This window comes from Schistocerca gregaria, chromosome 4 (genome assembly GCF_023897955.1).
Source record: "Schistocerca gregaria isolate iqSchGreg1 chromosome 4, iqSchGreg1.2, whole genome shotgun sequence".
Lineage (NCBI taxonomy): Eukaryota > Metazoa > Arthropoda > Insecta > Orthoptera > Acrididae > Schistocerca > Schistocerca gregaria.
The window spans coordinates 380,131,552-380,148,445 of record NC_064923.1 but is presented as its reverse complement, the minus strand read 5'-3'; the positions used below and the strand labels follow the sequence as shown (position 1 = coordinate 380,148,445).

Genomic DNA, 16,894 nt, shown 5'->3' with positions numbered 1-16,894 from the left:
AGACAGCGGTGCTCCTCTGCTGTTGCCAATATGAGCCCTCAATATAAAAGTACACAGATTATAAATACTGCAGAACTTGGGTGTTCAGTTTTATGTTGCAGAAGCCTCCTAAAGAGTTAATGTCTAGGAGAAAACAAAAGAGAATGACTATGGATAAACAAGAGAAGAAAAGAGCTTTATAGGCACTATCGAGCAAAGAAAGGACCTGAAAAAGGCATCAGAATATGGGGACGGACTTTAAAAATGTTTCTACGTTGTACCATCTTATAACAACATTTAATTTCATTCAGGTGTCATTCTTTTAAATTTTATTTTGATTTTTTTACATTTATCCCGCAGGAGTTATATTTGGAACGAAATTTTTATTTAAGAACATTATGCAACCACCAGGGATCGTGTCGTGTTCAAAATCGTGTTTTATATTTATAATGATTACTGAAATGGCTTGATTGGCTGCTTAAGATAATATTTTCAGCTTATTGGGTCGCCATAATAGAGTGATAACATTCTCTAAACAAAATTGAAAGTTACACTTATTAATTGCTTTGACAGCATATAAAGCGGTTAATATAGCCGTAATCATTCGGTTACAAAGAGCGTTCCCATTCATTCAGATGACGGTTCCAGGGAGAAAAATGTAAAACGTCGAACAAAGATCACGCAGCGTTGTTTCCTAGTCAGTAAATTACAAAGTAGCATGTCTCAGACTGTTCGTGAAAGTATGACATTAATATACAAAGATACAAAGTTATTTTACTTCAGTATGTTGTTTAGAATTATTTGTAGCAAACAGATAATCATTATGTTGTTACACACTGAGATGAAATCATTTTGTACATTTTGTTGCATTAAAGTGTGTTAATTTAGCACAAAGTTTTGTGAATATTCTTAGTGGAGCCCAACGGGTCAGTACTGGCTCATGAAAACAGAACATCTGGTTTAGTAAACCCGTTGTCTTGGAACTATAGAGATAGCAGTGGAATTTCCGGAATGCCCAAACCACCAGAAGAGCTTCCAGTTCGGCAGCGGTATAGGCTCCTTCACAATTCGAAAGAACTCGACTAACGAAAGCAATAGGACGGTACGTTGGCTGTAAACCCGTCGTTGAAACATCTGTCATTGGGCCAAAATCTAATGCCATGTCCGGCTGGTATCTTTGCATTGACCAGGGCTTGTCTGATATCGTTAAATGCACGCACACTTTCATTTGTCTTCTATCATGGCACAATCTTACGCAGTAAGTTCAGCAGCGACTTGGCGTTCACAGATTGGTCCTCAGTAAATCGACGAAATATGGGACGAGGTCCAAAAATTTCTAAGCTCTTTCTTCGTTCGTGGGGCGAGAAAGTTCTTGATTGCACTTATCTTTGCCCAACCCTTAAGAATCCGCTTGTTATCGATTGTCTGAGAAAATTTTTCTTCTCCAAACCAGAATAAGTCTTCACCAATTTAGCCATCACATCTACAATTTTAAAGGATTCCTAATCCAATACCCTGGACAATACCGTCACCTATTCACCCCACAAATATGTTGCAATTAGTTGATCATCCACAAAAAGAGTCAGTTGGCTTCGGGTCCAAGAAACGAGGCCAATACAGATATAAACATGCCCATACTAATATTTATGCTGAAAGGAAATACCTTAAAATGATAGCTCTGATTAACATAAACGAAGGCAGTACACTTTCTTGAATCTTCTCCAAGTCTCACACGCTAGTATGAAGCCAGCAGCTCTATGCTCATAAAGTATTTAAGTCTGTGGAACTTTTGCATCAGTTTATGTACATTGTCCAGAGAAGCTTTGATAGGCACAGTTATTGTGTTGATTACCTTGGTATCCAACAAAAGACGCACCTTCCCTTCATGTTTCAGTATCACAAGGAGCAGACTACAATAAGGATTTTCTGAAGGTCTCATTACATTCAATTTCAGCATTCTCTGTAGCTCTTCGTAAACAGCTTGTCATTGCTTCTAAGGGGTTGGACAGAAGGTATGGCAGTATGTGCAATGAGGAAATAATCTAAGTTGAAAGTAAATCCCCATATACTCGTCAAACACCACATATACTCCTCAACCAAACTATAATATCTGTTCAGTAGAAGCCGGCCGCGGTAGTCTCGCGGTTCTAGGAGCTCAGTTCGGAACCGCGCGACTGCTACGGTGGCAGGTTCGAATCCTGCCTCGGGCATAGATGTGTGTGATGTCCTTAGGTTAGTTAGGTTTAATAAGTTCTAAGTTCTAGGCGACTGATGACCACAGATGTTAAGTCGCATATTGCTCAGAGCCATTTGAACCATTTTTTGTTCAGTAGATAATACAACTATCTTCTTTGTTCTGCTGTAAGAGGCTCCAACTCAATTGACATGTGCTGTACTTGTTCTGAAAATCCAAGTGAGTCTATTTCATTTACTTGTGATTTCGGGTGGCTCAGCTCTTCATCGTTAATTATATCTCTGCCCCTTGCCAGTCTCCCTTATTCACTCCACTTATACATGTACGTTTACATAGATACTCGGCAAGCCACTGTACGTTGCGTGACGGATGGTACCCTGTACCACCACCTGTCATTTCCTTTCCTGCTTCACTCACAAACAGAGCGAGGGAAAAACATCTGTGTGTACGCCTCCGTATGAGCGCTAATTTCTCGTTTTTTATCTTCGCTATAGTTATGCCTAATGTATGTTGGCGGCAGCAGAATCGTTCTGCAGTCAGCTTCAAATGGCAGTTCCCTAAATTTTCTCAGTAATGTTTCTCGAAAAGAACGTCGCCCTACCTCCACGGATTCCCATTTGAGTTCCTGAAGCATCTCCCTAATATTTATGTGTTGTTCGAACCTACCGGTAAAAAAATCTATCTTCGATGTCTTCCTTCAATCCGACCTGGTATGCATCCCAAACACTCGAGCAGTACTCAAGAATAGGTAGCAGCAATGTCCGATATGCGGTCTCCTTTACAGGTCAACCACTCTTTCCTAAAATTTTCCACCTCTACACCCATATCTACAACTTCGTGATTACTCTCTTTTTTACAATAAAGCGCCTGGCAGAGGGGTCAATGAACCACCTTCAAGCTGTCCCTCTACCGTTCCACTGTCGAATGGCGAGCGGGAAAAACGAGCACTTAAATTTTTCTGTGCGAGCCCTGATTTATCTTATTTTATCGTAATGATAATTTCTCCCTATGTAGGTGGGTGACAACATAATGTTTTCGCAATCGGAGGAGAAAATTGGTGATTGAAATTTCATGAGAAGATCCCTTCGCAATAAAAAACGACTTTGTTTTAATGATTGACACTCCAATTCACATATCATGTCTGTGGCATAATTTCTCCTACCTCACGATAATACAGAACGAGCTGCCTTCTTTGTACTCTTTCGATGTCGTCTGTCAGTCCTATCTGATGCGGATCCCACACCGCACAGCAATACTCGAGAATAGGGCGGACAAGCGTGGTGTAAGCGATCTCTTCTTAAGATCTATTGCACCTTCTAAGTGTTCTGCCAATCATCTGCAGTCTTTGGTTATCTCTACCCACAACATTATATATGTGATCTTTCCAATTTAGGGTATTTGCAATTGTAATCCCTAATTATTTAGTTTAATTTACAGCCTTCAGATTTGTGTGACTTATCGCGTAATCGAAATTTAGTGGATTTCTTTTGGTACTGAAGTGAATAACGTCACACTTTTCTTTACTCTGGGTCAATTGACACATTTCGCACCATACAGATATCTTATCTAAATGATTCGTTTCGGTCGTATGATGACTTTACAAGACGGTAAATGACAGCATCATCTGCAAACAACGGCTACTGAGATTGTCTGCTATGTCGTTAATACACAGGGTGTAAATTTTAAGTTGACATATCAGAATAACCCGAAAAAAAGCTTCACACGAAAAAAATGTGTAGAATCCAAGGTTTATTATTTTGTAGGGGGACATCTGCTGGTGCTAAAATTAGACCGGCATCCTAGACCCCCAGGTGGGGTAGGAGGCAACTTTAAAATTTCAAGCCGGCCGCGGTGGTCTCGCGGTTCTAGGCGCGCAGTCCGGAACCGTGCGACTGCTACGGTCGCAGGTTCGAATCCTTCATGGGGTATGGATGTGTGTGATGTCCTTAGGTTAGTTAGGTTTAAGTAGTTCTAAGTTCTAGGGGACTGATGACCACAGCAGTTGAGGTCCCATAGTGCTCAGAGCCATTTGAACCTTTTTTTTAAAAATTTCAAATGGGAATCCCATTTTTTATTGCAGAATCAGTCTACATAAAAAAACTCGTACATTTCGTCTTAAGCATTTGCTTTGATACTTGGTAGTTGGCGCTGTATTTCAAGAAAATCCATGTTCTCATTTTTTCGTGAAAATGGTTACGGACAAATAGAAAGTACTTATTTACTTCGTAAATTTTGATTCGCTAAAACTAAAACTCTCCCTCTCTCCCCATCGGGTGGGGTTTGAGAGAGAGGAATTAGAGTGTTACAAATGTTGACCCAAATATTAATTTTTTCCGCAGATTCGGATAAGTTTTGTTTGTTTCGTGGTCATAAGGCCATACAACTTCGAATTATCAAACAAATCATCTGACTAGCTAACTAACGAGTCAAACATCCTACTTACTAACGAGTGAACTCATTAATTAAAAATCTAATTGATTCACGAATCTAACTTTTTATGAAGTTTGGAGTAAACACTCTTGTATGTCGAGAAGTTTCACAACTGGGGTGCCTGCTTGATTTGGGTCTTTTAGTTTCGGGTAGATAAACGTAGAAAACGACATTGATAAATTTAATGACTTAAATCACATTGTTCACATTTGTTTTATTTCGGAATATCGCGGCTGTTACGTTGTTTACATTTTTGGAATTATGTACAATAATCGATATACCGCTCAGACCTGATGGATAATCGATGCTCTTATTCAGTCCTTGCTAATGAGCGGCGTTGTGTTTCAGAGTGCCGCCGATAGGTAGCGCAGGGACGAGAAATTCGCCCCTTCTTGTAATAAGACTTGGCTTTAGAAATAATAAGCAGTAACGTAATAAACGCGCTGACGTCTTTGCTCGCTACCACTCGCGTTTGACGCAGAGTTAGTTTTGTTAGGCGGAATTACGCCGAACGGACCGCTTCTCGCTCATAGAAATCCTAACCCTGCCTTTCTCGACGCCCCTTATCTTTCCTCTCTTGAGATTAACAGGTGGCACATGTCATTATGAATTATCTTTCTGTCGAAGAAAAAATTGAGATGGTGTACATTTATGGAGAAAGTGGGAGAAATTTTGACGATGCATTTGCGCTTTATGCGCAGCGTTTTCTGGCCAAGTACGATCACGGTCCACTTTTGTTCAATTTATTAAGCAATTTACATCGGAAGGTAGTGTGAACCAGAAAAAAGAACACGTGCTGCTACTGTTTGTGGAGAAAACAATCAAGTGGCAGTCCTAGCTGCTCATAATACACATGCGAGCACAAGAGAAATATCAAGGCTATCAGGAATTTCACACAAGGGTGTTTGGAGAAGCCAGAAACTCCACAATTTTCATCCATACCATGTATCCACGCATCAGGAACTACAAGGCGAGGACTTGCAAACGTGTCTAAGGTTGTGTCACAGGGCAGTTCAGCGGATGCAAGCAAACCTAAACTTTTTTGCGAGAGTTCTTTTCTCCGATGAGGCAATATTCACAAACCACGGCGAAGTTAATCGCCATAGAATGCATTACTTGAGTGCACAAATAACACACTGGATTCGAGAACTTAACCATCGGCGACGTTGGTCAGTTAATGTTTGGTGTGGTATAATTGCCGATAAACTGATCGGTCCATTTTTTATCGACGGTAATTTGAATGGCAACAAATATCGAAACCTACTTGAATATGAACTGCCAGATCTACTTGAAGACCTGAGCATCGAACTTGGACAAAACATGTGGTTTCAACATGATGGTTGTCCAGCGCATTATTCATTGGTAGCGCACGATGTACTAGATCGACCTTACTATGGTCGCTGGATCGGCAGGGCAGGTTCCGAGAATTGTCCGGCCAGATCACCTTACCTTACCACCTTACCTCGCCAGACTTTTTATTGTGGGGTTATTTAAAAGATATCTTTTATGAGGAAACGCCTACCACTCGCGAAAACATGATGTAAAGAATAAGAGATTCTTTTGCTGCAATTACACCAGACATGTTATCGAGATGTATGCAGGGATTTACAGCATGAGTCAGTAAAGGCATCGAAGTTTGAGGTCATCATTTTGAACATTTGATTTCATAAAAAGGTGAGATGCAAAGGATTTACGGACAACAAGCAGGCCGAAATTTAGAGGCGAGAGGACTCACTGGAAACAAGCACCCGGAAATTCATTTGCTTGGAAGTATTTGCAAATAATCAACAATAAAACTAAACCAATCGTTACTTTTCAGGACCAGCAGATCTTAAACGGGAATACGTTCATCTTTAGTTAGCTAGTGGGTTAGTCTTTTCCTCAGTTAGTCTTTTACTTTGTTTACTCTGTTAGTTAATGAGTTCACTCATTAGTAAGTAGGATTTTTGGTTAGTTAGTTAGCTAGTCAGATGATTTGTTTGATCCGAATCTGTGGAAAAAATTAATATTTGTGTCGACATTTGTAAAACTCTAATTTCTCTCTCTCAACCATCATCCCATGGGTATTTTATTTATCCGTAACCATTTTCCATGAAAAAATGAGAACATGGACTTTCTTGAAATACAGCGCCAACTACCAAGAATCAAAACAAATGTTCAATACAAAATGTACGTAGTTTTTTTATGTAGAATCTGATTCTGCAAGAAAAATGGATGTTTCCATTTGAAATATTTAAGTGCCCTCCGCCCCACCCCCAGGGAGCTAGGGTGGTGGGCTAATTTTAGCACCAGCAGATGTCCCCCTTTGGATTCTACATTTTTTTTCGTTTGAAGCTTATTTTTCGAGTTAATCTGGTTTGTTAACATATACAGCCTTTAGATCAGAGATCAGGGACAATAGACGGCCTATAACACTTCCTAGGGAAACGCCGGATATTATTTCTGTTTTACTTTATGATTTTCCGTCTATTACTACGAACTGTGACCTTTCTGACAGGAAATTACGAATCCAGTCGCACAACTGAGGCAATATGTCATAGGCACGCAGTTCTGTTAGAAGACGCTTGTGAGGAACGGTGTCGAAAGCCTTTTGGAAATCTAAAAATATGGAATGAATTTGACATCGCCTGTCCATGGCATTAATTACTTCATGAGTATAAAGAGCTAGTTGTGTTTCTTAAGAACGATATTTTCTCAATCCGTGTTGACTAGGTGTCAATAAATCGTTTCCTTCGAGGTACTTCATAACGTTCGAATACAGTATATGTTCCCAAACACTAGTGCAAATTGACGTTTGTGATATGGGCCTGTAATTCAACGGATTTCTCCTACTTCTGTTTTTGGGTATTGGTGTAACTTGAGCTTTTCGACGTTATGCCCACATATTACAAGAGTGATGGCTCTGTCAATCTGAAAACTGACCTTGTCTGAAGAGAAGTATATTTGTACATCTCTCTCTTGGATCATTTCAAGATGTAGAATAATTCGACCATGAGCTTATTAATTATAAGGAAAGCATTGCTGCATTTTCTATTTTTAATTTCCAACGTTTTCTGTATTCGTATTTTCTGCCATCGCCTGCCCATTACGTCTATAATTTTACATTTATGGACAGGAAGGTGGGTAAATGAGTCGATTGTGACACTTTCTGGATGATGTTTCTTGATATACCATTTTCTGATGATCGAATATCTACCACAACCTTTACTGGTATATCTACTACAGTGGCATGTATTGCAGCAATTGGTACATATGAATATCGTTCCTTACACTCATTTACATCTGTACAGAGTTTCTCAATCGTGTACTTGCCATTGTTGTGTCGAATAATTGAACCTATTACCTGTAGCCCTATTCGAATCCATGACGACTCCTCTGGGGCACGGTTCAATCGACGACTTATCACTGGAATTCGTTCCTTCTAGTTATTACTAGCAGGTGCCGAGAGTTGTGTCAGATTGCGATTCCAGCGTTGATTGTTGACACTGGAGCTATATCAAGCAATGTATCTTCATTGTGATGTATTTCATTTGCTTGTATGCGGAGAGAAATGGTTCCTTCTACCATTCTATCTCTGGGTATTATACTGCTCATTGTTATATCGGCTAGACATTGAACGATGAGCACGTGTTTATTGCGTGCTGTGATTATCTGCATGACCGTTATGCTGACTCACTCCGTTGTATACGATTTCGTTGAAGTGTTCTGACCTTAAATCTTCCTGTACAAGGTCAGTAAAGCACATGTATGAACTCCTCTGTGTTTCATTGTGATGCATGTATCAACTTCTCACGGATTTATGTGGGTAATTTCGCTTTAAGAATTCCTAAGATTCCAAGTATCTCACCTCAATCAGGTATTTCTCGAAATATCTTCGTCAGCTAACCATCTTGATGAGAAATGCTCCAGGTTGAATACCTCTTTCCTCAGATGTTCTTGTGTTCCTCTGGACTAATATTTGGTAAGGAATGCTTTTCCAAGTTATTCATGTGTCTGGCATAAACCAATCATGTCAGCTGCCCACAATGCTCCACCCTTTTCATGTGTTCTGGCATGTAGCTGACTTTTTGATGTTTAGTCCATGTTATAGATAGTTCATTCCTCAGCTCTCTAATAAATGCAACTGGTCTAATGGTCTTTTTATCGGGCGAGAAGATCTAGAACTGTTGATGTTTTAAAAGCTTCTCTTCCATCAGCATATTTGCATACACTTTATATGGTTAGATACCAGGCATGTTATAAGCATAGGCGTCGTCACACACTGGTTGCTGGCTTGAAGTCTGTTGCCTCCGTTCCTCTCAGATTTCAGTCTGACATTCCTTTGTCGCTGTAGTGTATCTATTGTATCCGCTCAAAAAGTGCGCCGCAGCGGAAGTGAGTTGCAACAGAGCCTGCTGCACGCAGGGACGAGTCCTATGCACTGTGAAACAGAACATGGCCGTCAAGCATTGCGAAGCAGAGCCAGCTGAGTGCGGTACAGCAACAGACGACGCCTTAATACGCTAGCATAAGGACAGAAGCCTTCCCTCACTTGCCACAGTGGAAGTGTTTAGAGTACGTGCCTTAAACCTCGAACGAACACAGTATGGAGCGTACTCAGCCATTCGCGTACTAAAATATTCTCCTCTCAGTATCATAGTCTACACCACGAGCCTGTGACACACAGAGCGGCATCCTGGAATGTAGTAAGGGTTCCGCTGTTCGACGACGGGACAGGGCAGCCTGCCCTGAGTCACGAGTGTAGCCCCCGCCGTAGCGGAGAGCCGTCCACTAGCTGGAGAGAGGTCAGCGCGCCGCCTGTGTTGTCAGCTTTGATGTCGTGCTGTCATCATAGTCACAGTCACAGGACGTCACATTCGAGTGACGCCACAGTTGGTTCTATTCTTTGCGCCATCAGAAATTCCAGACGTCTATTGTTTCGCATGAGAGGCAACTGGACGCTTTTACCAAGCTGTTCCTGATGTACTATGGCGGAGGGCAGGAATAAAGTAGTTCATTGAACAAATCCACTGTCGTCCTGATGTCTTATTTCGCTCTCTATGGATGACTATCCATGCGTCATCTAACAGTCATCCCTGCACCTTCTACATATCTCTCGAATGAGTCTCTACCTATACGGTTGTTCCGTTGCAGGAAATCATATTTCGTGTGGTATCTTACTCCTTGCAGATCCGGTTTTGGTTGCTTTGAAAAGGTAAATTATCAGCTGAAAGACTTTCTACAGCTCAAGTGACATTTTTGTACACACAATAGATAACCTGCTGTTCCTTCACTTTCGCCAAAGTTGGAAATTGTTGTTGATGCTCATGAAATTGACGTTTCATGGGTTTATCATAGCCAGAGCATAAATCTTTTACTGTCTTGACCAGCTGACTTACAGTTGTTTCCAACTCATCTTGTCTGTTTCCTAAATCTTGTACCTCCTAAGTACCTTTAAATTGTTACTTCGAAAATTGCTCTTGAGCTTTCTCAAGCTGAACCATCTCATTTGGAATTTCAGACTGCTTGTTTGCTATAGCATTCACTTCAGCCACAGCATGTTCAAAACCATGTTTCGTCGAAGACCTACTTTCGAAGACATTTCCGTTTGCTTCTGAGAGAGATTTCCTGTTGGTGAACAGCGAAATTAGTAATAGTCATAGTCAAATTAGGTACAAAGGAAAAGCCTACTTTTGCTCAGTTACTAAATTAGTAAAGGCACTAGATATCTCTCTGATGGTTGATCTGACAAAGCCTTAACTGGTTTCAAATATCTGCTGTGGGATCAAGTCTTGACTGATTTGATGCGTTTGATTATTCTGCTTTCTGCACGTCCCTTAAGGACTGAACATTGGATTCCTGATCTCAAACATGTCACAGTTCAGCAGCAGCTCCACTGAAATTTCTTCAGTCGCCTGAAATCTAGAAATATTCTTTATTTGTCGTCGTAGAATCAATGGAGTTTGTATAGGTGCAAGTACAGTCTTGTAATTAGATTTGGATGATGTTTACGACAGTGAAGGGTTTCTCAAATAAGAACACAGGACAATGTATGCCAAAGTGTAAACAACCATGTTTGCACATGCGGCCGTTAAAGCATCTAGCAAACATAGTTCAGAAAATTCTATGGCAGTTGACTATGGCGACAACAGACACTGTTTAAGAAATAAACTATTTTGTACCTTTTTCAATAAGAAAATAAATTCTTGTGTCCTTTATATCACTTTGGAAAAAAAATGTTAAATAATTGACACTATTTGCGTATTTAAATATGAATTTACTTCTGACAGCCTTTAATGGCTGCTGGCAACGTAAGCGTTTTACAGAAATTGAGTCTACCGCTGTTACGCGTACTCTCTCATCAGACTTCAGGACATGAGTGAGTCTTTTCATTACATTAACATAACGAGGAAGTTTACTGTCCATGGAGTAGTGCTTGAGTTCTAAGAATGTCGAGCTCTCTCGCAGGACAGTAACTAGTGAAAACTGTTTGACAATTTAAATCGTTGACGACTGTGTGCTTTTTCCAAATAAACGTGTGATATAGACATTTTGTATGATATATTATAATATTAAAAGCATTTTTTTTCACAGAGTGTGTAAGGTTCCATGAAACTTATACTTCCTTGTATTATGCATATTACCTCTAAAATTGTATGACAAATAAGTGAAACATGTGTCTCAGCAAGTTTGTAGTGGAAAGGAAAAGACATTATTTCTGTAAGGACAAGAAAACCAGGGGAGACTATTATACCACCTCTTCCTATATTAATTGCTCTTGTGCGTTTGGTATTACGATCAACATGTCAAAGAACACAATGACGTGAAGTACTATCTACACATAATGACGAAACCGACTACCACTAAGAGCCTTGAAAATGGGTAGGTTTGAGCAAGTTGCCACGCTTAACTTCGAAAGTGTACGTAGTACCATACACATTTATCTTCAATAGAGTGTTAGCGTTGTTAGTGTTCCACGTACGTTAAACTAGGTGTGCTCATTCATGAATTCAGACACTAATTCTTTCACTGCGATACAGAGATCCACAGGACATGTGGCCTGCAGTTGAAGAAGTGTCATGATGATCTCTCCATTGGCAAAAGATTCCGGAATAGTCCCCCATTCGGATCTCCGGGAGGGGACTGCCAAGGGGGAGGTTACCATGAGAAAAAGATTGAATAATCATCGAAAGGATAATGTTCTAGGAGTCGGGGCGTGTAATGTCAGAAGCTTGAACGTGACAGGGAAATTAGAAAATCTGAAAAGGGAAATGCAAAGGCTCAATCTAGATATAGTAGGGGTCAGTGAAGTGAAGTGGAAGGAAGACAAGAATTTCTGGTCAGATGAGTATCGGGTAATATCAACAGCAGCAGAAAATTGTATAACAGGTGTAGGATTCGTTATGAATAGGAAGATAGGGCAGACGGTGTGTTACTGTGAACAGTTCAGTGACCGGGTTGTTCTAATCAGAATCGACAGCAGACCAACACCGACAACGGTAGTTCAGGTATACATGCCGACGTCGCAAGCTGAAGATGAACAGACAGAGGACGTGTATGAGGATATTGAAAGGGTAATGCAGTATGCAAAGGGGGACGAAAATATAATAGTCATGGGCGACTGGAATGCAGTTGTAGGGGAAGAAGTAGAAGAAAAGGTTACAGGAGAATATGAGCATGGGACAAGGAATGAAAGAGGAGAAAGACTAATTGAGTTCTGTAACAAGTTTCAGCTAGTAATAGCGAATACCTTGTTCACGAAGCGCAAGAGGAGGAGGTATACTTGGAAAAGGCCGGGAGATACGGGAAGATTTCAATTAGTTTACATCATGGTCAGACAGAGATTCCGAAATCAGATACTGGATTGTAAGGCCTACCAACGAGCAGATATAGACTCAGATCACACTATAATAGTGATGAAGAGTAGGCTGAAGTTCAAGACATTAGTCTGGAAGAATCAATGCGCTAAGAAGTGGGATGCGAAAGTTCTAAGGAATGACGAGATACGTTTGAAGTTCTCTAACGCTATAGATACAGCAATAAGGAATAGCGCAGCAGGCAACACAGTTGAAGAGGAATGGACGTCTCTAAAAAGGGCCATCAAAGAAGTCGGGAAAGAAAACATAGGTACAAAGAATGTAGGTGCGAAGAAACCATGGGTAACAGAAGAAATACTTCAGTTCATTGATGAAAGGAGGAAGTACAAACATGTTCCGGGAAAATCAGGAATACAGAAATACAAGTCGCTCAGGAATGAAATAAATAGGATGTGCAGGGAAGCTAAGACGAAATGGCTGCAGGAAAAATGTGAAGACATCGAAAAAGATATGATTGTCGGAAGGACAGACTCAGCATACAGGAAAGTCAAAACAACCTTTGGTGACATTAAAAGCAACGGTGGTAACATTAAGAGTGCAACGGGAATTCCACTGTTAAATGCAGAGGAGAGAGCAGATAGGTGGAAAGAATACATTGAAAGCCTCTATGAGGCTGAAGATTTGTCTGATGTGATAGAAGAAGAAACAGTAGTCGATTTAGAAGAGATAGGGGATCCAGTATTAGAATCGGAATTTAAAAGAGCTTTGGAGGACTTACGGTCAAACAAGGCAGAAGGGATAGATAACATTCCATCAGAATTTCTAAAATCATTAGGGGAAGTGGCAACAAAACGACTATTCACGTTGGTGTGTAGAATCAATGAGTCTGGCGACATACCATGTGACTTTCGGAAAAGCATCATCCACACAATTCCGAAGACGGCAAGAGCTGACAAGTGCGAGAATTATCGCACAATCTGCTTAACAGCTCATGCATCGAAGCTGCTTACAAGAATAATATACAGAAGAATGGAAAAGAAAATTGAGAATGCGCTAGGTGACGATCAGTTTGGCTTTAGGAAAAGTAAAGGCACGAGAGAGGCAATTCTGACGTTACGGCTAATCATGGAAGCAAGGCTAAAGAAAAATCAAGACACGTTCATAGGATTTGTCGACCTGGAAAAAGCGTTCGACACTATAAAATGGTGCAAGCTCTTCAAGATTCTGAAAAAAATAGGGGTAAGCTATAGGGAGAGACGGGTCAAATACAATATGTACAACAACCAAGAGGGAATAATAAGAGTGGACAATCAAGAACGAAGTGCTCGTATTAAGAAGCGAGTAAGACAAGGCTGTAGCCTTTCGCCCCTACTCTTCAATCTGTACATCGAGGAAGCAATGATGGAAATAAAAGAAAGGTTCAGGAGTGGAATTAAAATACAAGGTGAAATGATATCAATGATACGATACGCTGATGACATTGCTATCCTGAGTGAAAGTGAAGAAGAATTAAATGATCTGCTGAACGGAATGAACAGTCTAATGAGTACACAGTATGGTTTGAGAGTAAATCGGAGAAAGACGAAGGTAATGAGAAGTAGTAGAAATGAGAACAGCGAGAAACTTAACATCAGGATTGAAGGTCACGAAGTCAATGAAGTTAAGGAATTCTGCTACCTAGGCAGTAAAATAACCAATGACGGACGGAGCAAGGAGGACATCAAAAGCAGACTCGCTATGGCAAAAAAGGCATTTCTGGCCAAGAGAAGTCTACAAATATCAAATACCGGCCTTAATTTGAGGAAGAAATTTCTGAGGATGTACGTCTGGAGTACAGCATTGTATGGTAGTGAAACATGGACTGTGGGAAAACCGGAACAGAAGAGAATCGAAGCATCTGAGATTTGGTGCTATAGACGAATGTTGAAAATTATGTGGACTGATAAGGTAAGGAATGAGGAGGTTCTACGCAGAATCGGAGAGGGAAGGAATATGTGGAAAACACTGATAAGGAGAAGGGACAGGATGATAGGACATCTGCTAAGACATGAGGGAATGACTTCCATGGTACTAGAGGGAGCTGTAGAGGGCAAAAACTGTAGAGGAAGACAGAGATTGGAATACATCAAGCAAATAATTGAGGACGTCGGTTGCAAGTGCTACTCTGAGATGAAGAGGTTAGCACAGGAAAGGAATTCGTGGCGGGCCGCATCAAACCAGATACATACATCAGCAATAGACAAACAAATTACAGAAAGGTAATCTGTACATTATAATTAAAATAATCTATCATTATAATGGTAAATTCCATAAGTTCTTGCAACACCTAATTTTAAATTAATGAAATCAAATGAAACCTGCTACTTTGCAATTAGCAGCTTTTTCTTCCATGATATGAAATAGGTCCTATTTACCTCGTTTTTATAACTTAATATTTACTAGAGTATTTTGGTAACATTCAGACATAGTAATTACGCAGATCTGTAAACACAGAGACATATCTGCAACATATTACTACATTTTTAGATTTAGAATTTGCTACAGTATCGTATTCATTGCAGTTGTTTTACAAATAACTTAATTACAACATTTGCGACCAACAGGTCTCCAACTCTGAAAAGCGAGAATACTGATACAAAGCGTTGTGAGCTTATGATCGGATGTTTATATAGTAAAATATGAGAAAACATTCCAATTACTTTCTGAGATTGCCTTGGAAAGCAATTGATAGAATAAAAATATTTGCCGTGTTTATAGAGATCGATCACTTTCGACGGACTTTTGCATGATTCCTTACATTTAGTCTAAGATTTCACTGTTTTAGTGTTTCGTGATCAGTATAGTCTCTTATGTTGGTCACTAAAGCAATAAAATTTTTCCATTTGCCATTTGTTGATATTTATTTCTTCGATTAAAAATTAGTGCGTTTATCCTGTGTATGGCCGAGATGAAGATTTAGTGGAAAGTTCGTGCATGAACGAAAATATTTTTTTGTGTTTCAGAACCAGATCTGATCGTGCAGTCACCTCAGGATGACCCAGTACCCCGCTGATCATTCTGGCCGCCGCCTTGCCAAGATCGAATGCCGTCGCCACTTGCTATAAGAAACTACCTCTTCGTCTAGTCGCCAAGCAGACTGCGCCCAAGGGAGCGCAGTATTTCCAGTTGTTTCCGGCGTATTGAAGAGGGGTGGACGCTGCGATAGATCTTGTCTCTGGGAAGAAATGTCCATTTGGCAGTGCTGAAGACTGTACACTGAGATTTCTGTGGATCATGAGACAAACTTCGAGATGAAGATATGTGTTCCTACGTTAACGTGCATTTTTTGTGTGAGTACAACTAAAGGTTACGTGAAAGTCGGTCACGCTAGTAATGTAAGCCTTCCTGAAAGACGTTGAACGCTGCAAGTGCCCACCGCCATTTCAAGGAGAGAACTGACACATTATCGCCAAATGTACAAAGTATGTGTTTGTAGATGTATTTGATGTACAGTATTAAAACTGAAATAACGGTTTCAAGTTTACTAGAAAACCATTTAGTACAACCCAAAATATTTTATAATTTTTTAAATATAAATTTAAAAATGAAGAGACGTGTTAATTGCATAATTCTAAGAAGAAATATGCTCGCAGGCCGACGGAGATAAGATGGTACTAAATTCAGCCTTGAGGCTGTGCAGATGGTTTCTCTGTTTTTTAATTGCGATAGACGAGGTCTCAATTTGTTGGTAATCTTAGAAAACCAGATTTATTAAAAACAAGTACTATTCTTCATATGTGAAAAATTACTGGAGTTATTTAAAATATATCGAAATTTTATAACAGTTCACTGACATACATTTAATAATGAAATGTAGTTGGGTAAAACATACTTGCTGTTTATGTGTGATTTGTATTATTTACGGCACAAGTTATTGTATGTAATATGATTATCCACAAAGAAATGCGTCACATGTGAGCAATGTATAATGTAATAATGTACTTTTTTAATAAAAAATAAATGAATCGTTGCAGATGTCTGATGTTACAGTTATACCCACATTGCTTTACGGCATTTAAATGCAAAGTCTTTTTTTACTGAAATGTTTGGCTGTCATTCCTTCGTCACCTTTTCAGAAGTTGCAGAGGCAACAGGTGGATGACTGCCTTGTCTAGCCTTGTGACATTGGTCGACATTGCCTTATTGGATTGGCACTTTAATGGCTGAGAGCAAGGCGGAAACTATAGTCATTATTTTCCCTAAGGGTGTGCAGCTCTACAGGTTTGTGTAAAAATGATGACGTACTCTTGGTTAAAATATTTCGATATAAATTAGTCATAGACCTCTGGGCACTAATTACTCAGGAGCACTTCGTCATCAGGACCAAAAATACATGTTTGTATTCTGTGGTATGGGGCACGGAATTTCGGGTAGAGAATGTTGGAAGAGAAATGGATAAGTGTAGGAAGGTAGATAGAGCGGGAGCTGGTGAAATGCAGTGGCAGGTACATTAGGA

At 40.0% G+C, this 16,894-nt stretch overlaps 1 protein-coding gene across 1 annotated transcript in view; it reads left to right on the top strand.

Moving 5' to 3' along the window:
- Nucleotides 1-16,413, top strand: part of LOC126267542 (hemicentin-2) — a 1,749,994-nt gene extending 1,733,581 nt beyond the window's left edge. Inside the window, exon 14 of the mRNA XM_049972846.1 lies at nt 15,402-16,413. Coding sequence (XP_049828803.1) covers nt 15,402-15,451 — 50 coding nt within the window. The 3' untranslated portion in view covers nt 15,452-16,413. The remainder of the gene's footprint in view (nt 1-15,401) is intronic.
- Nucleotides 16,414-16,894: the final 481 nt, after the last annotated feature.